Genomic DNA, 16,862 nt, shown 5'->3' with positions numbered 1-16,862 from the left:
ATGAGCATCCGTTGTCTTGCGGCATGGGATGAAATGAGCCATCTTAGAGAATCTATCCACGACCACAAATACAGCATCACTTCCTCATCTTGTTCTTGGCAAGCCCAAGACGAAGTCCATAGAAATGTCCTCCCATGGAGCAACAGGAACAGGCAAAGGCATGTATAACCCTGTGTTCTGGACTTGGCCTTTGCAGGTCTGACATACAGGGCACCGTTGAACGAACTTTCCAGCATCTCTCTTTAGTTGTGGCCAAAAGTAGCGAGCTTCCAGGTTAGCGATAGTCTTGTCCCGTCCAACATGGCCACTAAGATCACTTGAATGGAGCTCTCTAACCAGCTTGTCACGTAGAGAACTTCTTGGAATGCACAAACGATCATTTTTGAAGAGATATCCATCTTGCATCAAATAGTCATCACCTAATGGTTAACCCCTTGCGTGCTTTACCCAAACATGGCCAAAGTCTTCGTCACCCTCATACAACTCCTTTATTTGACCCATGCCCGGAAGTTCAGCTTCAAAAGAAGTCAAGAGGCATGCACGACGACTCAAAGCATCGGCCACTCTGTTAGTTATTCCAGATTTATGCACGATGAGATAGTTAAACCTCTCAAGATATGCTGCCCATCTTGCTAGCATGCGGTCAACATGCTTTTGATTTCTAAAATGCTTCAAGGATTGATGGTCACTATAAACAATGAACTCTTTAGGCAGCAAATAGACTTCCCAAGTTTTCAACGCTCTGAAAACGGCGTATAATTCTTGCTGATAGGTACTCCATTTCTGTCTAGCTTCACTTAACTTCTCACTAAAGAAAGCAATGGGCTTCCTTTCTTGAGATAGGACAGCTCCAATGCCTACTCCACTTGCATCACACTCCAACTCAAAAGTCTTGTTGAAATCAGGTAGTACCAAGACAGGAGCTTGTGATAGCTTTTGTTTAATCTCATTGAAGCTAGCTTCAGCTGCTTCTGCCCATTGGAACTTTCCTTTCTTCAAACACTCGATAATTGGTGCCATGATAGTGCTGAAATTCGTAACAAATCGCCTATAGAAAGTTGCAAGGCCATGAAAGCTTCTTACCTCAGAAATGGTCTTAGGAGTTGGCCATTCTTGGATTGCTTCAACCTTAGAATCATCAACACGAATGCCATCACATGTTATGACAAATCCTAGGAAAAGAAGTTGTGTTTGCAGGAAAACACATTTCTTCAAGTTGACGTAGAGCTCATTTTCCCTTAGTACTTCTAGCACCTTCCGAATGTGATCAAAGTGTTCATCCTCATCCTTGCTATAGATCAAGATGTCATCGAAATAGACCACAACAAAGTGGGATAAGAAGGGTCTAAGGACTTGATTCATTAAGTGCATAAAGGTACTTGGTGCATTTGAGAGTCCAAATGGCATGACTAGCCATTCAAACAACCCTTCCTTTGTCTTGAAGGCGGTCTTCCATTCATCCCCGGGTCTTATACGGATTTGATGATATCCACTTCTTAAATCTAGCTTTGTGAACACTCTTGCTCCACTAAGCTGATCCAACATATCATCCAGACGGGGAATAGGGAATCTATACCTTACGGTGATCTTGTTAACGGCTCTACTGTCCGTACACATGCGCCAAGATCCATCTTTCTTTGGCGCGAGTAGGGCTGGTACAGCACATGGGCTAATACTTTCTCGAATGTGCCCCTTTTGCAACAATTCCTCCACTTTCTCCTTCAATATACCATGCTCCTTTGGGCTCATTCGATAGTGTGGAAGATTAGGAAGACTTGCTCCCGGAATTAAGTCAATTCTATGTTGAATTCCTCTCATCGGTGGCAAGCCATGTGGCTCCCCAAGTATGTTCTGAAATTCTGCCAATAAACCACGTACCTTTGCTGGAATTTCAACAGTCAGGTGCTCTTCTCCCTTTACAACAAGTGCAGTACACAAATCTGCCTCCTTCAAATCTTCCATAAACTCATGAGAGGTATGGGAGATAGTTAACATAGTTTTCCCCTCCTCCTTAGAGGTATTACCTTCGGGTTTGTTTGGTAAGATAATGATCCTTCTCTTGTTCCAAATGAAAGAGTAAGAATTTTCCTTGCCCTTGTGTGTAATATCCACATCAAATTGCCAAGGCCTCCCAAGAAGAACATGGCTGGCATCCATGTCAACCACATCACACAACACATTTGAGCGATAATGCTTACCCAAAGAAAGTGGCAGGTTGCATTGTTTGGTGATCCTCATATTCACTCCTTTCTTGATCCATCCAATAGTGTAGGGATTTGGATGATCATGGGTTTCAAGCTTTAAATGGTCCACCAACTTCTGGGAGATAAGATTCTCGCAGCTGCAACTATCAATCACTAGTTTGCATACCTTGCCATTCACCGTGCATTTGCTCTCAAATATTTTCTTCCGTTGTGTGTCATCGAGTTGTGGTGTGGAACATAAGACACGCTGGATCACACATACCACCTCTTCACCTTCTTCTTGACAAACCTCTTGTCCGTCTACATCTTCAGATTCGTATTCTTCCTCATCGCTTTCACCATCATGGATAGTCGTGTTAACGAATTTCCTTAGTGGGCAGCCGTTGGATATGTGTCCCTCTTTACCACATTTATAGCACTTTGGGCCTTCATTTGCCTTACCCTTGCCTCTAGTTTGCTTCGGGATGGGCTGTTTTGTCTTTGGTGGAGTGGTCTTTTCTTCCACTCTATTAGGTTGGCTCCTAGATGAGCCTTCGGTATGAGGATATGGAGGATATGGAGCCTTAGTTGTCTTTCTCATCCTCACAAACCTCTCGGCCTTTAAGGCTAGAGCTTGTGCTTGATCAACGGACCAGATTTGTTGCATCATCAATCGATCTTGAATAGCATCATTGAGACCATTGATGTACCTTGCAACTTGTTGCTCTTCAGTTTCAGCAAGGTTGCACCTCACTTGTAGCCTTAGAAACTCCTCCGTGTAATCTGAAACAGTCCTATTTCCTTGAGCACAATTTTGAAATTGGATAAATAGGATCTGGTCATAATCAGCGGGCAAAAATCTCCCTTTCAAGAGGCCTTTCATTTGTCGCCAAGTTCTAACACGAGGTTCTCCTCTGAGCCTGCGCTCCTCTTGAACGCGATGCCACCATGCACCGGCTCCTCCTTTCAGTTTGTATGCGACCAAAGGAACTCTACGATCTTCCGGAACCTCCATGACCTCAAAGAAAGTCTCCACTTCATATAACCAATCCAGGCACCCTTCAATGTCAACATTTCCATTAAAACTTGGGATCTCAGCTTTCACCTTGTATGTATCTCTTGCATATGTAGGGTTGGGTGCTCTCCGATATGCGTAGAGATTTGGCTCTTCAAGGGCATCATCATATTCTTCACCTTCAGAAGCCTCAACATAAATTGGCCTTCTTGAAGCACGTTGAACAACATGTTGTCATGGCGGTCTTGCTCCAAGATTACCTCTCCTTCTTCCTTGATGAACATCTTCCTCTTCTTTAGATGAATCTCCTTCATTGGTAGCAGGGGGAACAGCCTTTCTTATCATCTCAACCAGCTGGTCAAATCTCCTATTAAGATCTTCACGCAGCTCTTTGATTTGTTGTTCAGCAGCATCCATCCTCTTCTCCAATTGCTCCATTGCTTGCTGCAACTTACTCTCGAAGAGGACAGCAAGAACTAGTATGGGTCAACGAGGCTCTGATACCACCTGAAGCAGCACAAAGTTTGTGGAGGAGCAACTCCACCTTGCTGCTACAATGTGTACAGCACAAGTGTTGAAGGAACAGCTTCAACATGCTGCGCTAGATATCGCTCTAGAGGCGAATGTAGGTTGATAGGGCAGCAAGAGTTCAATCCAGAACTCCTAGGGCACAAGATCTACTCCAAGATCTTAGATAAGAACAACAAGTTCTATTATAGGTAGGGGTACATAGTCTGCCTCCAAAGTAGAGGCGAGGACCTCTATTTATAGGGCTTTGGGAAGCCTTCACATACTTCTACTTATAGCTGGAATACTCTAGAAAACATTATGTAAGTTTCACCATTCTACTCATAGCTACTCACAACTAGAAGACTCTAGAAAACAGTAGGTAGGATAGAAAAGAAAAGGAAAGAAATACTACACTAGAGTGGAAGCATCTAGAAGTAGCCAAACAGATTTGGCATGTGTTTTCTTTCTTCTCATCTAGTGTTCCTCATCACTTGCTGCCCGTCTCCTGACGGTGTTCCCTTCACGACTTCCGTCTCGCACATGCGCCGTTCCTCGGTGCTTGATGCTCGTCCACCTGTGACGTCGACCCCTTTGGCGTCTTCTACAGGTTATGTTGGTCGCTCTTCAGTGACTCCTCTCTCGACCTCCTCACATTGTGATTGTCGTTCTACACCGACTCCTCTCGCGACTTCCACCAGTGCTTGTCGCTTTACATCGACTCCTCTCGCGACTTTCCCCGACAGTGCTGGTGTATATGGCTCCATGGACTACACCTTGCACACGCGTCTTCCCTTAGCACTTGGTGCTTGTCTGCATACGGCCTCATCTCCTTCATCAGCGTTTGCGGACACTACTGGTCATGCTACACCGCCACTTCCAGAGGTGGTGGTGGCCGCTCCTTTCCCGGTGCTACTACGTCGCCTAATCCGGATGTGTACTTCACTGAGCAGGAGATTGCGTGACTTCGCGACCTGCTGGCTACCTCCGGCTCTATATTATCGAGTGCATCTACGCCGACCTCTTCAGTTGAGCTCTTGACTGAGCAGGAGATTACATGACTTCGTTGCCTGCTACCTGCATCTTCCGTTCTCCATCGACAGGTTCTGTTGGTTCTGCTACAGACTCTTCTGGCATTGTGAGACCACCTTCTACACATGCAGGTACATCTCCGTGTGACTCATGATTCATCCACCTTGTCATCCATTCGATCTCTCGACTCTTGTTCATGTTATTACTGCCGATGGTACTTCTCTCCCGCTTACTAGCTAAGGCGTTCTTAGCACTTCATCTTTTCATGTTCCTGATGTTGCTCATGTTCCTCGACTTACCATGCAGCTCCTTTTTGGTGGTCAGATTGTTGACTCTGGTTATAGGGCCATTCTCGACTTTGACTCTTGTTCCGTTCTGGACCGTCACACTGGTGCTCTCCTTGGTGCTGGCCCTCGACACCGTGACTCCCAGGGTCTTTGGGAGCTTGACTGGCCTCACGTTCCCTCCACTGCCACCGCTGCCAATCTTTCCGCCTCTGTTGCCTTGTCTACCAGCTCTTTTCAACAGTGGCATCATCGCCTTGGTCACTTGTGTGGCTCTCGTCTCTCATCTTTAGTTCGACATGGTCTTCTTGGACCCATCTCCAACGGTGTGTCTTTAGACTACCAGGGTTGTCTTGGTAAACAGGTCCGGTTACCTTATCGTCATAGCGACACTATATCTCAGCGTCCTTTCGACCTTGTTCACTCTGATGTCTAGGGTCCAGCTCCCTTTGCCTCGAAAGGGGGGTCATCGCTACTATATTATCTTTATAGATGATTTCTCTCGCCACACCTGGATATATTTCATGCCTTCTCACAGTGAGGTCTTATCTATCTATAAGCGTTTTGCTGCCATGGTTCACACTCAATTCTCTATGCCTATTCATGTTCTTCGTGTTGACTCTGCTGGAGAGTATATCTCCAAGATGTTGCGTGCAATTCCTGCAGAGCAGGGTACTCTTGCTCAGTTTTCTTGTCCTAGTGCTCATGCTCGGAATGGTGTGGTTGAGCGCAAGCATCGTCACCTTCTTGAGACGGCCCGTGTGATGATGAGCGCCGCCTCTCTTCCGCCTCACTTTTGGGCTGAGGCTGTCTCCACTTCCACCTATCTCATCAACCTTCAGCCGTCCACTACTCTGTAGGGTGGCGTCCCTTCCGAACGTCTCTTTGGTCGTTCTCCTGTTTACTCGGCGCTTTGTTTGTTTGGTTGTGTTTGCTATGTTCTTCCCGCCCCTCGTGAACGCACCAAACTGTCTACTCAGTTTGTTGAGTGTGTCTTCTTAGGTTATAGCGATGAGCATAAGGGCTATCATTGTTGGGATCCTGTCGGTCGTTGGATGCGTATTTCTCAGGATGTGAAATTTGATGAGTCTCGTCCCATCTACCCGCGTCCATCTTCCTCAGCCTTTTTAGTAGAGGATATATCTTTCCTCACTTTCCCTGACACGCTTATCACTCCAGTTAAGCCCTTGCCCATCCGTCCTACTACCCCCGCTTCTCCGACTGTTGCAGATCCGGTGCCACCATCTCCCATGGTTTCCCCACCTCGCTTGTCATAGGATTCTGCACCTTCGCCTCTCTTGGTGAATCCTCCTGGTATTCTTCCATCTTTTCCACAATATTATACTCGTCAACGCAGTATTATACTCGTCATCTGCATAATGCGGATGCGTCTACTGATGTGCCACCTTCCTTGTCTCAGCCTACTTATGGGTTGCATCCTTGCCCGCTTTTGCCTGTTGATCGCCTTGGTTTTCCACGCGCTGGTGTTGTTGTTCTTGAGCCGACTTCTTATCATCAAGCTGTTGTTCATCCCGAATGGCAGTTTGCGATGGCAAAGGAGCTTGCTGCTCTTGAGCGCACCGACATGTGGGATCTTGTTTCTCTTCCTCCCGGTGTTCGCCCCATCACTTGTAAGTGGGTCTACAAGGTTAAGACTCGCTCTGATGGTTCTCTTGAGCGTTACAAAGCTCGTCTAGTGGCTTGTGGCTTTCAGCAAGAGCATGGTCGTGATTACGATGAGATTTTTGCTCTTGTGGCCCATATGACCACTGTTCGCACACTTATTGCCATGGCCTTTGTTCGCCATTGGTTTGTGTCTCAGCTTTTTTTTTGCGGGTGAGTTTGTGTCTCAGCTTGATGTTAAGAATGCCTTTCTTAATGGTGAGCTGCGTGAAGCGGCTTACATGCAGCCCCCACCTGGGTATTTTGTTCCTGATGGCATGGTATGCCGTCTTCGTCGCTCTCTATGGCCTTAAGCAAACCCCTCGCGCTTGGTTTGAGCGTTTTGCCTCTGTGGTGACCTCCGCTGGTTTTTCAGCGAGTGCTCATGACCCAGCGCTGTTTGTCCATCTTTCTACTCTTGGTCGGACTCTTCTTCTCTATGTTGATGACATGATTATCACTGCCAGTATATTGTCTTTGTGAAGGCTCGTCTTAGTGAGCAGTTTCTTATGTCAGATCTTGGCCCTCTTCGCTATTTTCTTGGGATAGAGGTCTCTTCTACCTCAGATGGCTTTTTTATTTCCCAGGAGAAGTATATCCAGGATCTTCTTACTCATGCTGCTCTTACTGATGAGCACATTGTTGAGACTCTCATGGAGCTCAATGTCCACCTCCATGATACTGATGGTGACCCCTAGTCTGATCCGACGCGTTACCATCATCTTGTTGGGAGTCTTGTCTATCTAGTTGTCGCTCATCCAAATATCTCTTATCTGGTCCATATTCTGAGTCAGTTTGTCTCTTGCTCCCACTTTGATTCACTATAGTCACCTCCTTCGTGTTCTCCGATATCTTCGGGGCACGATCTCTCATCGTTTGTTCTTTCCTCGCTCCAATTCCTTACAGCTTGAGGCCTATTCAGATGCTACCTGGACTAGTGATCCCTCAAATCGCCGTTCACGTTCTGCTTACCGTGTTTTTCTTGGTGGTTCTCTCATTGCCTGGAAGACGAAGAAACAGACTGCAGTTGCCCATTCGAGTGCAGAGGTTGAGTTGCGAGCTATGGCTCTTTTGACTGCAGAGGTGACTTGGTTACGGTGGTTACTTCAGGACTTTGGTGTTTCTGTCACTACACCGACTCTGCTATTGTCTGATAGTACAGGTGCTATTAGCATTGCACATGACCCTGTGAAGCATGAGCTCACCAAGCATATTGGTGTTGATGCTTTCTATGTGCGCGTTGGTGTGCAGCATCAGGTTATTGCTCTTCAGTATGTGCCTTCCGAGTTACAGTTGGCGGATTTATTTACGAAGGCCTGGACTAGAGTGCAGCATGGCTTCTATTTCTCCAAACTCAGTGTTGTTCATCCACCATGAGTTTGAGGGAGGGTGTTAAGAGTACTATACATATAGCCATGTAGTCTTTTATATTTACCCCATTATATAAGGGGTTTCCTGAATATTTCCTACACCTGTACATGTATATATACCGGCCTATGGCCCCGTGAGAATACAAGTTGCATATTCCTAACAGACGTGAGGATTCAAAATATTGAGATCAACCTGGGAACAACTAAGCGAGTAAGAATGCAAAGCACAGATCAAGATCACATAGCAAATGAATGTGTAAGATAGCTAAGTAGCTAACCAAAGCCTGATCAGGTTCCTCATTCCAAGTCTTCCGGAAAATATATGATAGCAACCGTTGCTTGATGCCAGGAAGAAAAGAATTCCCCTGTGCAGCCTGCAAGCATAAACTCCATTATGAATTTCGTAGTTCACAAGTTCAATACCAGACAATTTCCAATTAGTCTTGTTCAAGGATGACAGGTTGCAGACATGAAGGTTTGCTACAGCCTCCAAAGGCTATTTGCTGTATAGAAGTGATGTGGGTAAAACAAGACTATTTTCAGACAACAATTAGAGAGGATGAACGAAAGAATATCAAACAATAATTTGAAATTCGATAGTAAACCAGAGATTTATAATGATATTGCCAGATAAACTAAAATTATATGTCTCGCTAAACCATGTGGTATGTTGCACATGTTCCAAAAGTGATTGTATAACTGAGAACATGTTAACAAAGGTACGTCAAAACAGGCTAATAGGTAGATGCTGCGAACCGGAAGAAACAAGTATGTGAAAATGAATGCAACCCATGTACAGACTGCAGACCCAGCAATCTTGAAAAAATACAAATATTTGCATGTACCTGGCCATGTGAATAAAGAAATAGTTCGTCATCTTCCCGGCAAAATGCACCAATTCTCCGTACCTCAACAAGGCTGCCTGAATCTCGGATTTGTAGGACATGTATTGTTTGATATCGTAGAGAGACAATGCAAACCAGATCCTCATACAAGTAAGCACCAATACTATGAGCCAAATTGATAAAATCATTGCAGAAAGCTTTCTCGTCTAGTATTGCACCATCTTCTAGCCTAATAACAAAAATGCAGATGTGCTAATCCACCCAAATGTAGGAAAGCATGGTTACAGAATATATTTTAGTTTGAGTTAAAAGCTGCATTCTTCCTAAATCAGGACAAATAGATAACTGTACCTCACAAGATAGAAAGTTATTTTCTCAATTGATGGTACCCCGTGAATTGCACCGTCAGTGGCACTTGAGTCATTACTTTGTGCAGTTGACGTTGCAAATAAGCCATATTGATGGCACTCCATGTAAAGGAAAAAGTCCTTACAAATGTACTCATTGCTGGATGCAAGTGAGATTGAGTAGAGCTGCTTAAAGAAACTGTCAAATCTCTCTGCATTGGCCGGAAGGTCATGAGAATCACATTCTTCATGGCATGAAAACGTTAGCCAGATGGGACGGTACACAATCAAATCTTGGTGGTTTCGACTAAAGGCCACAAGATACTTGCCATCATCAGTGAACTTGCGAAACGAATAATCTGGGCAATCTATGTCGTATATAGTGTAACTTGGAACCAAATTCTCATAGAATTGTCTGACAGTATTAACCTGTCAACAATGGAAAAGGGAAGGAGAAGAAAAAACACTTAGATCTTTTTAAGTTGCATAATAAAAAGGTTGCAGAAATTTGCTCCCATCACAAGTTCATAACCAAGACTCAATATAAAGAGCATGCTAGAACACCAAAGCATGTGAGTTCCAATAGTTATTACAGGAAGACAACACACATTGGTCATCAAAAAATATACAGCAACAAGAGTGAATTATGTCTACCTAAAAGAAAGATATGAGCCTACATTCTTGAACTTTAACTTTTGACAGTTACACTCCCCATCTTGGGTAATGAATATCTTTATCTAAAAGTATTGCCACAGCATCAAGTGTGCAGATTTTGTGCATGTTTCATCTATCCTAGATTATGGACACAGGCAATAACAAATTCATCAATGTTGCGTGCATTTTTATTTTCAATCTCACACACTAGCCAATTGTTTACTTGTTTGCTCATGCTTGATAGGTGTTCTGCACTACATAACAACTCACCAAAAAAAAAATCTACATTCAGAAGTCCCAAGGATTTTGCTGCATTATTCCTCACACTCAGTTTCAAGCTTGACATCCTACACCATTGTTTTGTTTTCTGAACCATAAACTAGTTAACTAAACTACTTGACATAGATAATTGTCTAAGTCATAGGGATAAGATAATCTTGCATCGCCCTGTTGTACAAATTATCCTAAAATTGTTAAGGTGATAGGTGCAATGTTGTCAGTTCACTCCGACCATTACCTACTTCATTTGACCTCTCTTTTTTTTTGTGACATTTCACTGCTTATGAGCTACTCCTCCGTTCCTAAATATAAGGCCTTTTAGAGATTCCAATATGGACTACATACGGAGCAAAATGAGTGAATCTACATTCTAAAATATGTCTATATACATCCGTATGTACTAGTCCTTATTGAAATCTCTAAAAGGGCTTATATTTAGAGATGGAGGGAGTACTAGTTATTCACAAGGCTGACATTGTCGCATAATATTTTACCATGTATGGCTTAATACCAGGAGTGTCATTAGCTCTAGACTCTAGATATGTCTGGCAAATATCTTAGTCAACAGTACAACCCCAAAAATGGGGCCTCACCCCACCCCAAAACCCCCCACAGGCCACAAAGGCTAATCACGTGTAGCAACGGCAACCACAGGGACACCACCCTCTGCCCGCGCATTCGACCGCCCTCCGCGTGCCCACAGTCGCAAGAGCACTACGCCTATCACCGATTCTGAGGGTTAGCAAGGCGGGAGGAAGGAGGAAGAAGCGTACGGTTGCGCCGGGGCGCGGAGAGAGGAACTGGCGGTCGAACACCCTGGAGGCAAGGTTGCCGCTGCGGAAGAAGCCCACCATCACTGCACCACCCGTGGCCGCCGGCGGCGCCGAAGCATCGCACGCGCCGGGGAGGGTGGGGGTTGGGGTTGGGCGGTGGGGATTATTACTTTTTTCCGCTGGTGTGGAGGTGCGAGGGTGGGAAGGGGATTTTTGCTTCTGATGATCAGTATTTATTTATACTCCTTTAAAAGGAGGATGGGGGTTGTATATTTGCCATTTAGCTTGGGGCATCAATGGATGTAGCCCTATGCAGCGCCTGTCCTTGTATGCTGATGATGTGGTGCTCTTCATAAAACCAACATGGTCTGATCTCATGTTCGTCAAGGAAATTCTCACCATCTTCGGTGTGGCATCAGGGCTCAAAGTCAATTATATCAAATCTGCGGCAATCATGATTAGGGCCGAGAGCGAGGATGAGGAGCTTGTCAAGTCTGCACTGCCATGAAAGATTGACACCTTTCCGTGCAAATACCTTGGGCTACAGCTAAGCATTAGGCAGCTCAAAAGATCCGAGTGGCAGCCGATAGTGGATACAGCTCTGCACATTTTGCCAGGATGGCAAAGGGGCCTTGTGACGAGGCCCGGGAGATTCATCCTTGTCAATCAAGTCGATACGCATGCAGTAAAAGACTGCACTGTGCAACATTACTGTTATATATGTGACAAAATAGCTCACCCGACATTGCAGTGCCCGGTTCTTAAACTCCCCAAGCCCAATGCTTTTGTTTCGGGAGTTGGTGCAGAGGAGACTTATTTTGCACAGTTGCCAGATTGTGTGGTGAAAGATCACTTGGCGCCGACACAGACACCGATCGCCCGTGTTCAGGTTAGTGGCCTCATGGTACCGGCTACCGTTGTCGAGAGCCAGATTGCTAGGAGATGCCCAGTACATGATCAATGGAAATGGGAGGCTATTCAGCATGGGTCCGATGCTTACCTTGTTAGCTTCCCATCTTTTGAGGATTTGGACAGGGTGGATGGAATCCAGATGAACGTGCCATCAGTTAATGCCCAGATGACGGTTACCGCACGGAGATCACAGGAGGTTCCACATAAGATAGAACTTCAGCAGATTTGGCTCCATGTCGATGGTGCTCCCCATACGGTGTGCCATTTTTGAGGCTTATGGGCCGTTGGTACTCTTATGGGTAAGACCTTGGATGTCGATCTCATTAGCCTGCGACGCCGTGGAGTTGTCCGTATTCTCGTGGCTATGACCAACACTCAGATTTTGGCAAAGGACAAGGATGATGTTGGGCCTTTTGTCGCGACGGATGTGCTAGTCAAGCTCAAGGGCTACGCATTCACGTTCAGGAGGGAGCCAGCAGGATACACTCCAGATCCAGACTTTGTTCCGTTTATTTGGAGACGCAAGGGTGATGATGCTGACGATGGTAGTGTTCGAAGGAGAAAGACGACGAGATGGACACCTCGGAACACAACGGGAATCCATCCATCAATTCGTCCTCTAGTTCTGCCCCAGCGACACACATTCAGGTGCCTCAAGTGCAGCGCCGGGAACTCGCGAGTCCTGGCCTTGGTGGTGCACCGGGAGGCGGCCCTATGATTATTGCAGTCACTCCGTTCAACTCTTCACCGCAGACACCGAGAGGCATGGAACTTGCCGCCCATCTTAAAGCCAACTCCACGTTAGGTGGTTGTCTTGAACAGTCCACGCCACGGGTTGATTTTGCATCGCAGCCGTCGTCACCAGCTCATACGGCAGCGTCGCATCCCGCGGTACTCAAGTCGGTGCCGGCCACCGGCGGCTCGGCGGGGCGCCTGGACTCATCTTCCAAGCACAAGCAGCCTGCAGGTCGAGTTGTGTTGCAGCCGTCGTTGCAAACACTGACGACAGCGACGCAGCCGGCTGTTGCCATGATGGTGCAGGGCAGCGACGTCACGGTTGGGCGCCTGGCTGAGGCTTCGAAGCACCGGCCACCGGATGTGCTGGAGGTGGCCGCCCAGCTACCTGCTCGGGTCGAGCTGTGCACGCTGGCCCCAGCTGAGAGTGGTCGTGAAGGGCCGACCACTGGTGTACACACATGCATGCATGGACGTGATCCTGAAGAGCTGGCCGTGGGTGTGCAGGCATGCATGCATGGACATGGTCCTGAAGGGCCGGCCGTGGGTGTGCAGGCATGCATGCATGCATCCGTGGTTGCGCTTCGGCCCCAGCCGCAGGTAGAGCTAGCCACGTCCACCCCTCCCGCGTCCGCTGGTACGTCTGGTCCGGTGCCTGACACACGTGAGATGGTGACCTCGTCGCTCCATCCTGCTGTTAAGACTATCGGGGAGGGGGTTGCTTCTCCATCATCATCCCCTCCACCAACAGTAGAGTTGGCGCCTTCACCATCGAGGGGGGTGACACCTTCATGCCGGAGTAGTCGGCATACGGTTGCCGACGATGGTACTTCAGTCACAGATGAGGACTCCTTGGCCAAGGCTATGCGGCATAAAGCAACACAGAACCTCGATCACCAAGGTACTACGTCGCCACCCAAATCCTTTTTAGCTTTTTACCAATACTAGCATCGTTTCTAAGTTGAATAATGTGGGTGTTAGTCTGGGAAAGAATGAGAAGGATATTTCTATTTGGACAAAGGCTCTGAAACATTTGGAATATGATCGATTAAAAGTTGTTCCACATGTTTCTAGCAAGCCTTTTGCCTCTCCTACTGACGAGGAGGAGCTGCATGCCACATCAGATGGTCAGCTACTCTCTCATTTAGTTGGAGCGGTTTCGGACGTGGGTCTAGATGAATCCGGGCTTAGTTCTTTGATTGAGCTTACAGCCTCCGGACGTAAATCAAAGATCGCACGTTCGAAAAAAGTTAGTAAGTCCCATAAGAGGGCGAAATTTTCTAAATCTCCTATTGTTTCCCCATGAATGGAATGTTTTTTAACAGCAGAGGTCTTCGTGACTTGGCTAAGCATTTATTCATTGCGGAGTGTAATAGGGAATACAATTTAGATTTTTTGGCTATCTTTGAAACGGGGAGACGTGACTTCTCAGTAAGTCTGCTTAACCGTCTTTCTGGCGGGATAGAATACACTTGGGTTTCACGACCGCCTAGAGGTCGTTCTGGGGCATCTTACTTGGCGTAAACACGGGGACTATGGATGTTTTGGCTAGTTCGGATGGTGAGTTTCACGTTAAACTCCATATTCGCAACAAGGCCGACAACTTCACATGGACCCTCGTCGCCGTGTATGGGGCAGCCCAGGATGAACTCAAGGCTGATTTTCTCCGTGAATTGGTTAATCTGGCGAAAGATAATCCCTACCCCATTCTTATAGGAGGGGATTTCAATTTGCTTCGTTTTCCAAATGAGAAAAGCCATGGTAGGTTTGATAATCATTAGCCTTTCATTTTCAACGCTGTCATCGACAGTCTCGATCTGCGAGAGGTTTCCATGATTGGAAGACAATTCACTTGGGCGAACAGTCTTCCGGAACCGACATACGAGAAACTAGATCGCGTTTTAATGGATACCAACTGGGAATCTAAATTTCCTATGGTGTCTGTTCGTGCTCTACCTCGTATCGAGGCCATATCAGACCATGCATCAATTCTCCTAACTACTGGTTTGCCACGACCACAACATAGACGCAAGTTCAAGTTCGAACTTGGTTGGTTGCTCCGGGATGGCTTCCATGACATGGTCAAGAAGGTATGGGAGAAACCGGTGGCCGGCGATACCCCAATACACAAATGGAATAACAAAATGGGTGCATTACGTAAATTCCTTGGTGGTTGGGCTAGGCATACAGTGGGTATCCTCAAAAAGGAGAAGTTTCGTCTTTCATCTATCATTGATGAATTAGAAGCTTTGGCAGAGGTTAGACCATTATCTGAGCATGAAATCGAGATCAAGAGTCAATCGAATGCACAAATAGCTAGCATGCTGCGTGAAGAGGAACTCAAATGGTACCAACACTCTAACTCTCAATTTATCCTAAAAGGTGATTCGAATACTAGATATTTCCACGGCGTCGCCAATGGCAGACACCGGAAGAAACTTATTCATTCACTTCAACAAGATGAGGGCACAATTGAGGGACATGAGCAACTTAAATCTTATATCACTAATTATTATAAAAATTTGTTAGGAGCCCCAGAGGAAGGAAACTTCTCGATGGATGAGTCTCAAACAGATGACATCCCTCAGGTCTCTGATGAGGAAAACAACCTTCTAACAGCATCATACTCCGAGGAGGAAGTTAGAAAGGCAGTTTTCCTAATGGAGCACAACAAAGCCCCGGGTCCGGATGGTTTTCCCGTAGAGTTCTATCAGAACTTCTGGGAAGTCATCAAACAGGATCTGCTCCTCTTGTTTAGCTATCTACATGCTGGCCAACTAGATTTGTTTCGCTTAAACTTTGGTGAGATTATTTTATTACCTAAGGTTAATGAGGCTGAAAGGATACAACAATATAGACCTATTTGCCTCCTTAATGTTAGTTTTAAAATATTCACGAAGGTTGCAACTCTTAGGCTGAATTCGGTTGCTGAACATGTGGTTCGTCCTTCACACACAGCTTTTATGCAAGGTAGACACATCCTAGACGGAGTTGTTATCCTTCATGAAACTGTCCATGAATTACATAGAAAAAAGTTGAATGGGGTCGTACTTAAAATAGACTTTGAAAAAGCTTATGACAAAGTCAAATGGCCCTTTCTTCAACAGACTCTCAGAATGAAAGGATTTTCTGTAGAGTGGCGTGCAATGATCCATAGCTTTGTTTCAGGAGGCAGTGTTGCCATTAAGGTCAATGATGACCTTGGCCACTATTTTCAAACGAAGAAGGGATTGCGACAAGGTGACTCGATATCGCCCATGCTATTCAATATAGTGGCGGATATACTAGCAGTCATGATTGAGCGTGCTAAGGCTGATGGACAAATTGATGGGGTAGTAAATCATCTAGTTGATGGTGGCCTCTCCATACTTCAGTATGCCGACGATACAATTCTCTTCATGGATCATGACCTCGAGAAAGCGAGAAATCTGAAATTAATTTTATCAGCATTCGAGCAACTCTCAGGTCTTAAGATCAATTTTCATAAAAGTGAATTGTTTTGCTTTGGCGAGGCTCAAGACGAGGCTCACCTGTACGCCGAATTGTTCGGATGTGGGTTGGGCCAGTTTCCGATCACATATTTGGGGATACCGATACATTATCGGAGACTCACAAATGCTGAATGGAAACACGTTGAGGAGAGGCTACAAAAAAGACTTAGCAGTTGGAAAGGTAAGCTGCTGTCTCTAGGAGGAAGATTGGTCCTAATAAATTCAGTACTAAGTAATATGGTACTATATATGATCTCCTTCTTCCAATTGCCAAAAGGAGTTTTACTTAGATTGGATTATTTCCGATCAAGATTCTTTTGGCAAGGAGATAGCGAGAAAAAGAAATATCGATTGGCTAAATGGAGTGTGGTTTTCCGTCCCAAAGACCAAGGCGGGTTGGGCATTCATGACCTTGAGGTTAAGAATAGGTCCCTACTCGGTAAATGGTTGTTTAAATTACTAACAGAAGATGGTGTATGGCAAACCCTCCTCAGACGGAAATATGTGGGCTCCAAGGCAGTATCCCAAGTATATTGGAAGCCTGGGGATTCTCACTTTTGGGCGGGTCTAATGGCTACGAAGAAATATTTCTTTTGCTATGGATCTTTCTCGATTAAGGATGGCTCGAAAATTAGATTCTGGGAGGATAAGTGGCTAGGAAATGCCACTCTCCGGGAACAATATCCGGCTCTATACAACATTGTACGTCACAAGGGCGATACTATCGCCACGGTAATGGAATCATTTCCGCCAAATGTGACATTCAGAAGGGA

The 16,862-nt window shown here is 45.8% G+C and overlaps 1 protein-coding gene across 10 annotated transcripts in view; it reads right to left on the bottom strand.

Moving 5' to 3' along the window:
- Positions 1-11,181, bottom strand: part of LOC109738707 (light-mediated development protein DET1) — a 31,437-nt gene extending 20,256 nt beyond the window's left edge. For all 10 annotated transcript variants that reach the window (XR_005772724.3, XR_006672077.2, XR_005772725.3 and 7 more), the window contains exons 1-4: positions 10,952-11,181; positions 9,250-9,674; positions 8,899-9,127; positions 8,332-8,427 (exon numbers count right to left, since the gene is read on the bottom strand). Coding sequence is in view for 6 of the 10 variants with exons in the window: in XM_040403847.3 (XP_040259781.1) it covers positions 8,332-8,427; positions 8,899-9,127; positions 9,250-9,674; positions 10,952-11,032 (831 nt within the window). In the remaining 4 variants the exon portion in view is untranslated. The remainder of the gene's footprint in view (positions 1-8,331; positions 8,428-8,898; positions 9,128-9,249; positions 9,675-10,951) is intronic.
- Between the last annotated feature and the right edge of the window lie 5,681 nt (positions 11,182-16,862).

The sequence above is a fragment of the Aegilops tauschii genome, chromosome 3 (assembly GCF_002575655.3).
Source record: "Aegilops tauschii subsp. strangulata cultivar AL8/78 chromosome 3, Aet v6.0, whole genome shotgun sequence".
Classification (NCBI taxonomy): Eukaryota; Viridiplantae; Streptophyta; class Magnoliopsida; order Poales; family Poaceae; genus Aegilops; species Aegilops tauschii.
Note: the sequence above shows the minus strand (reverse complement) of the source record. Positions and strands in the feature narration are given on the sequence as shown.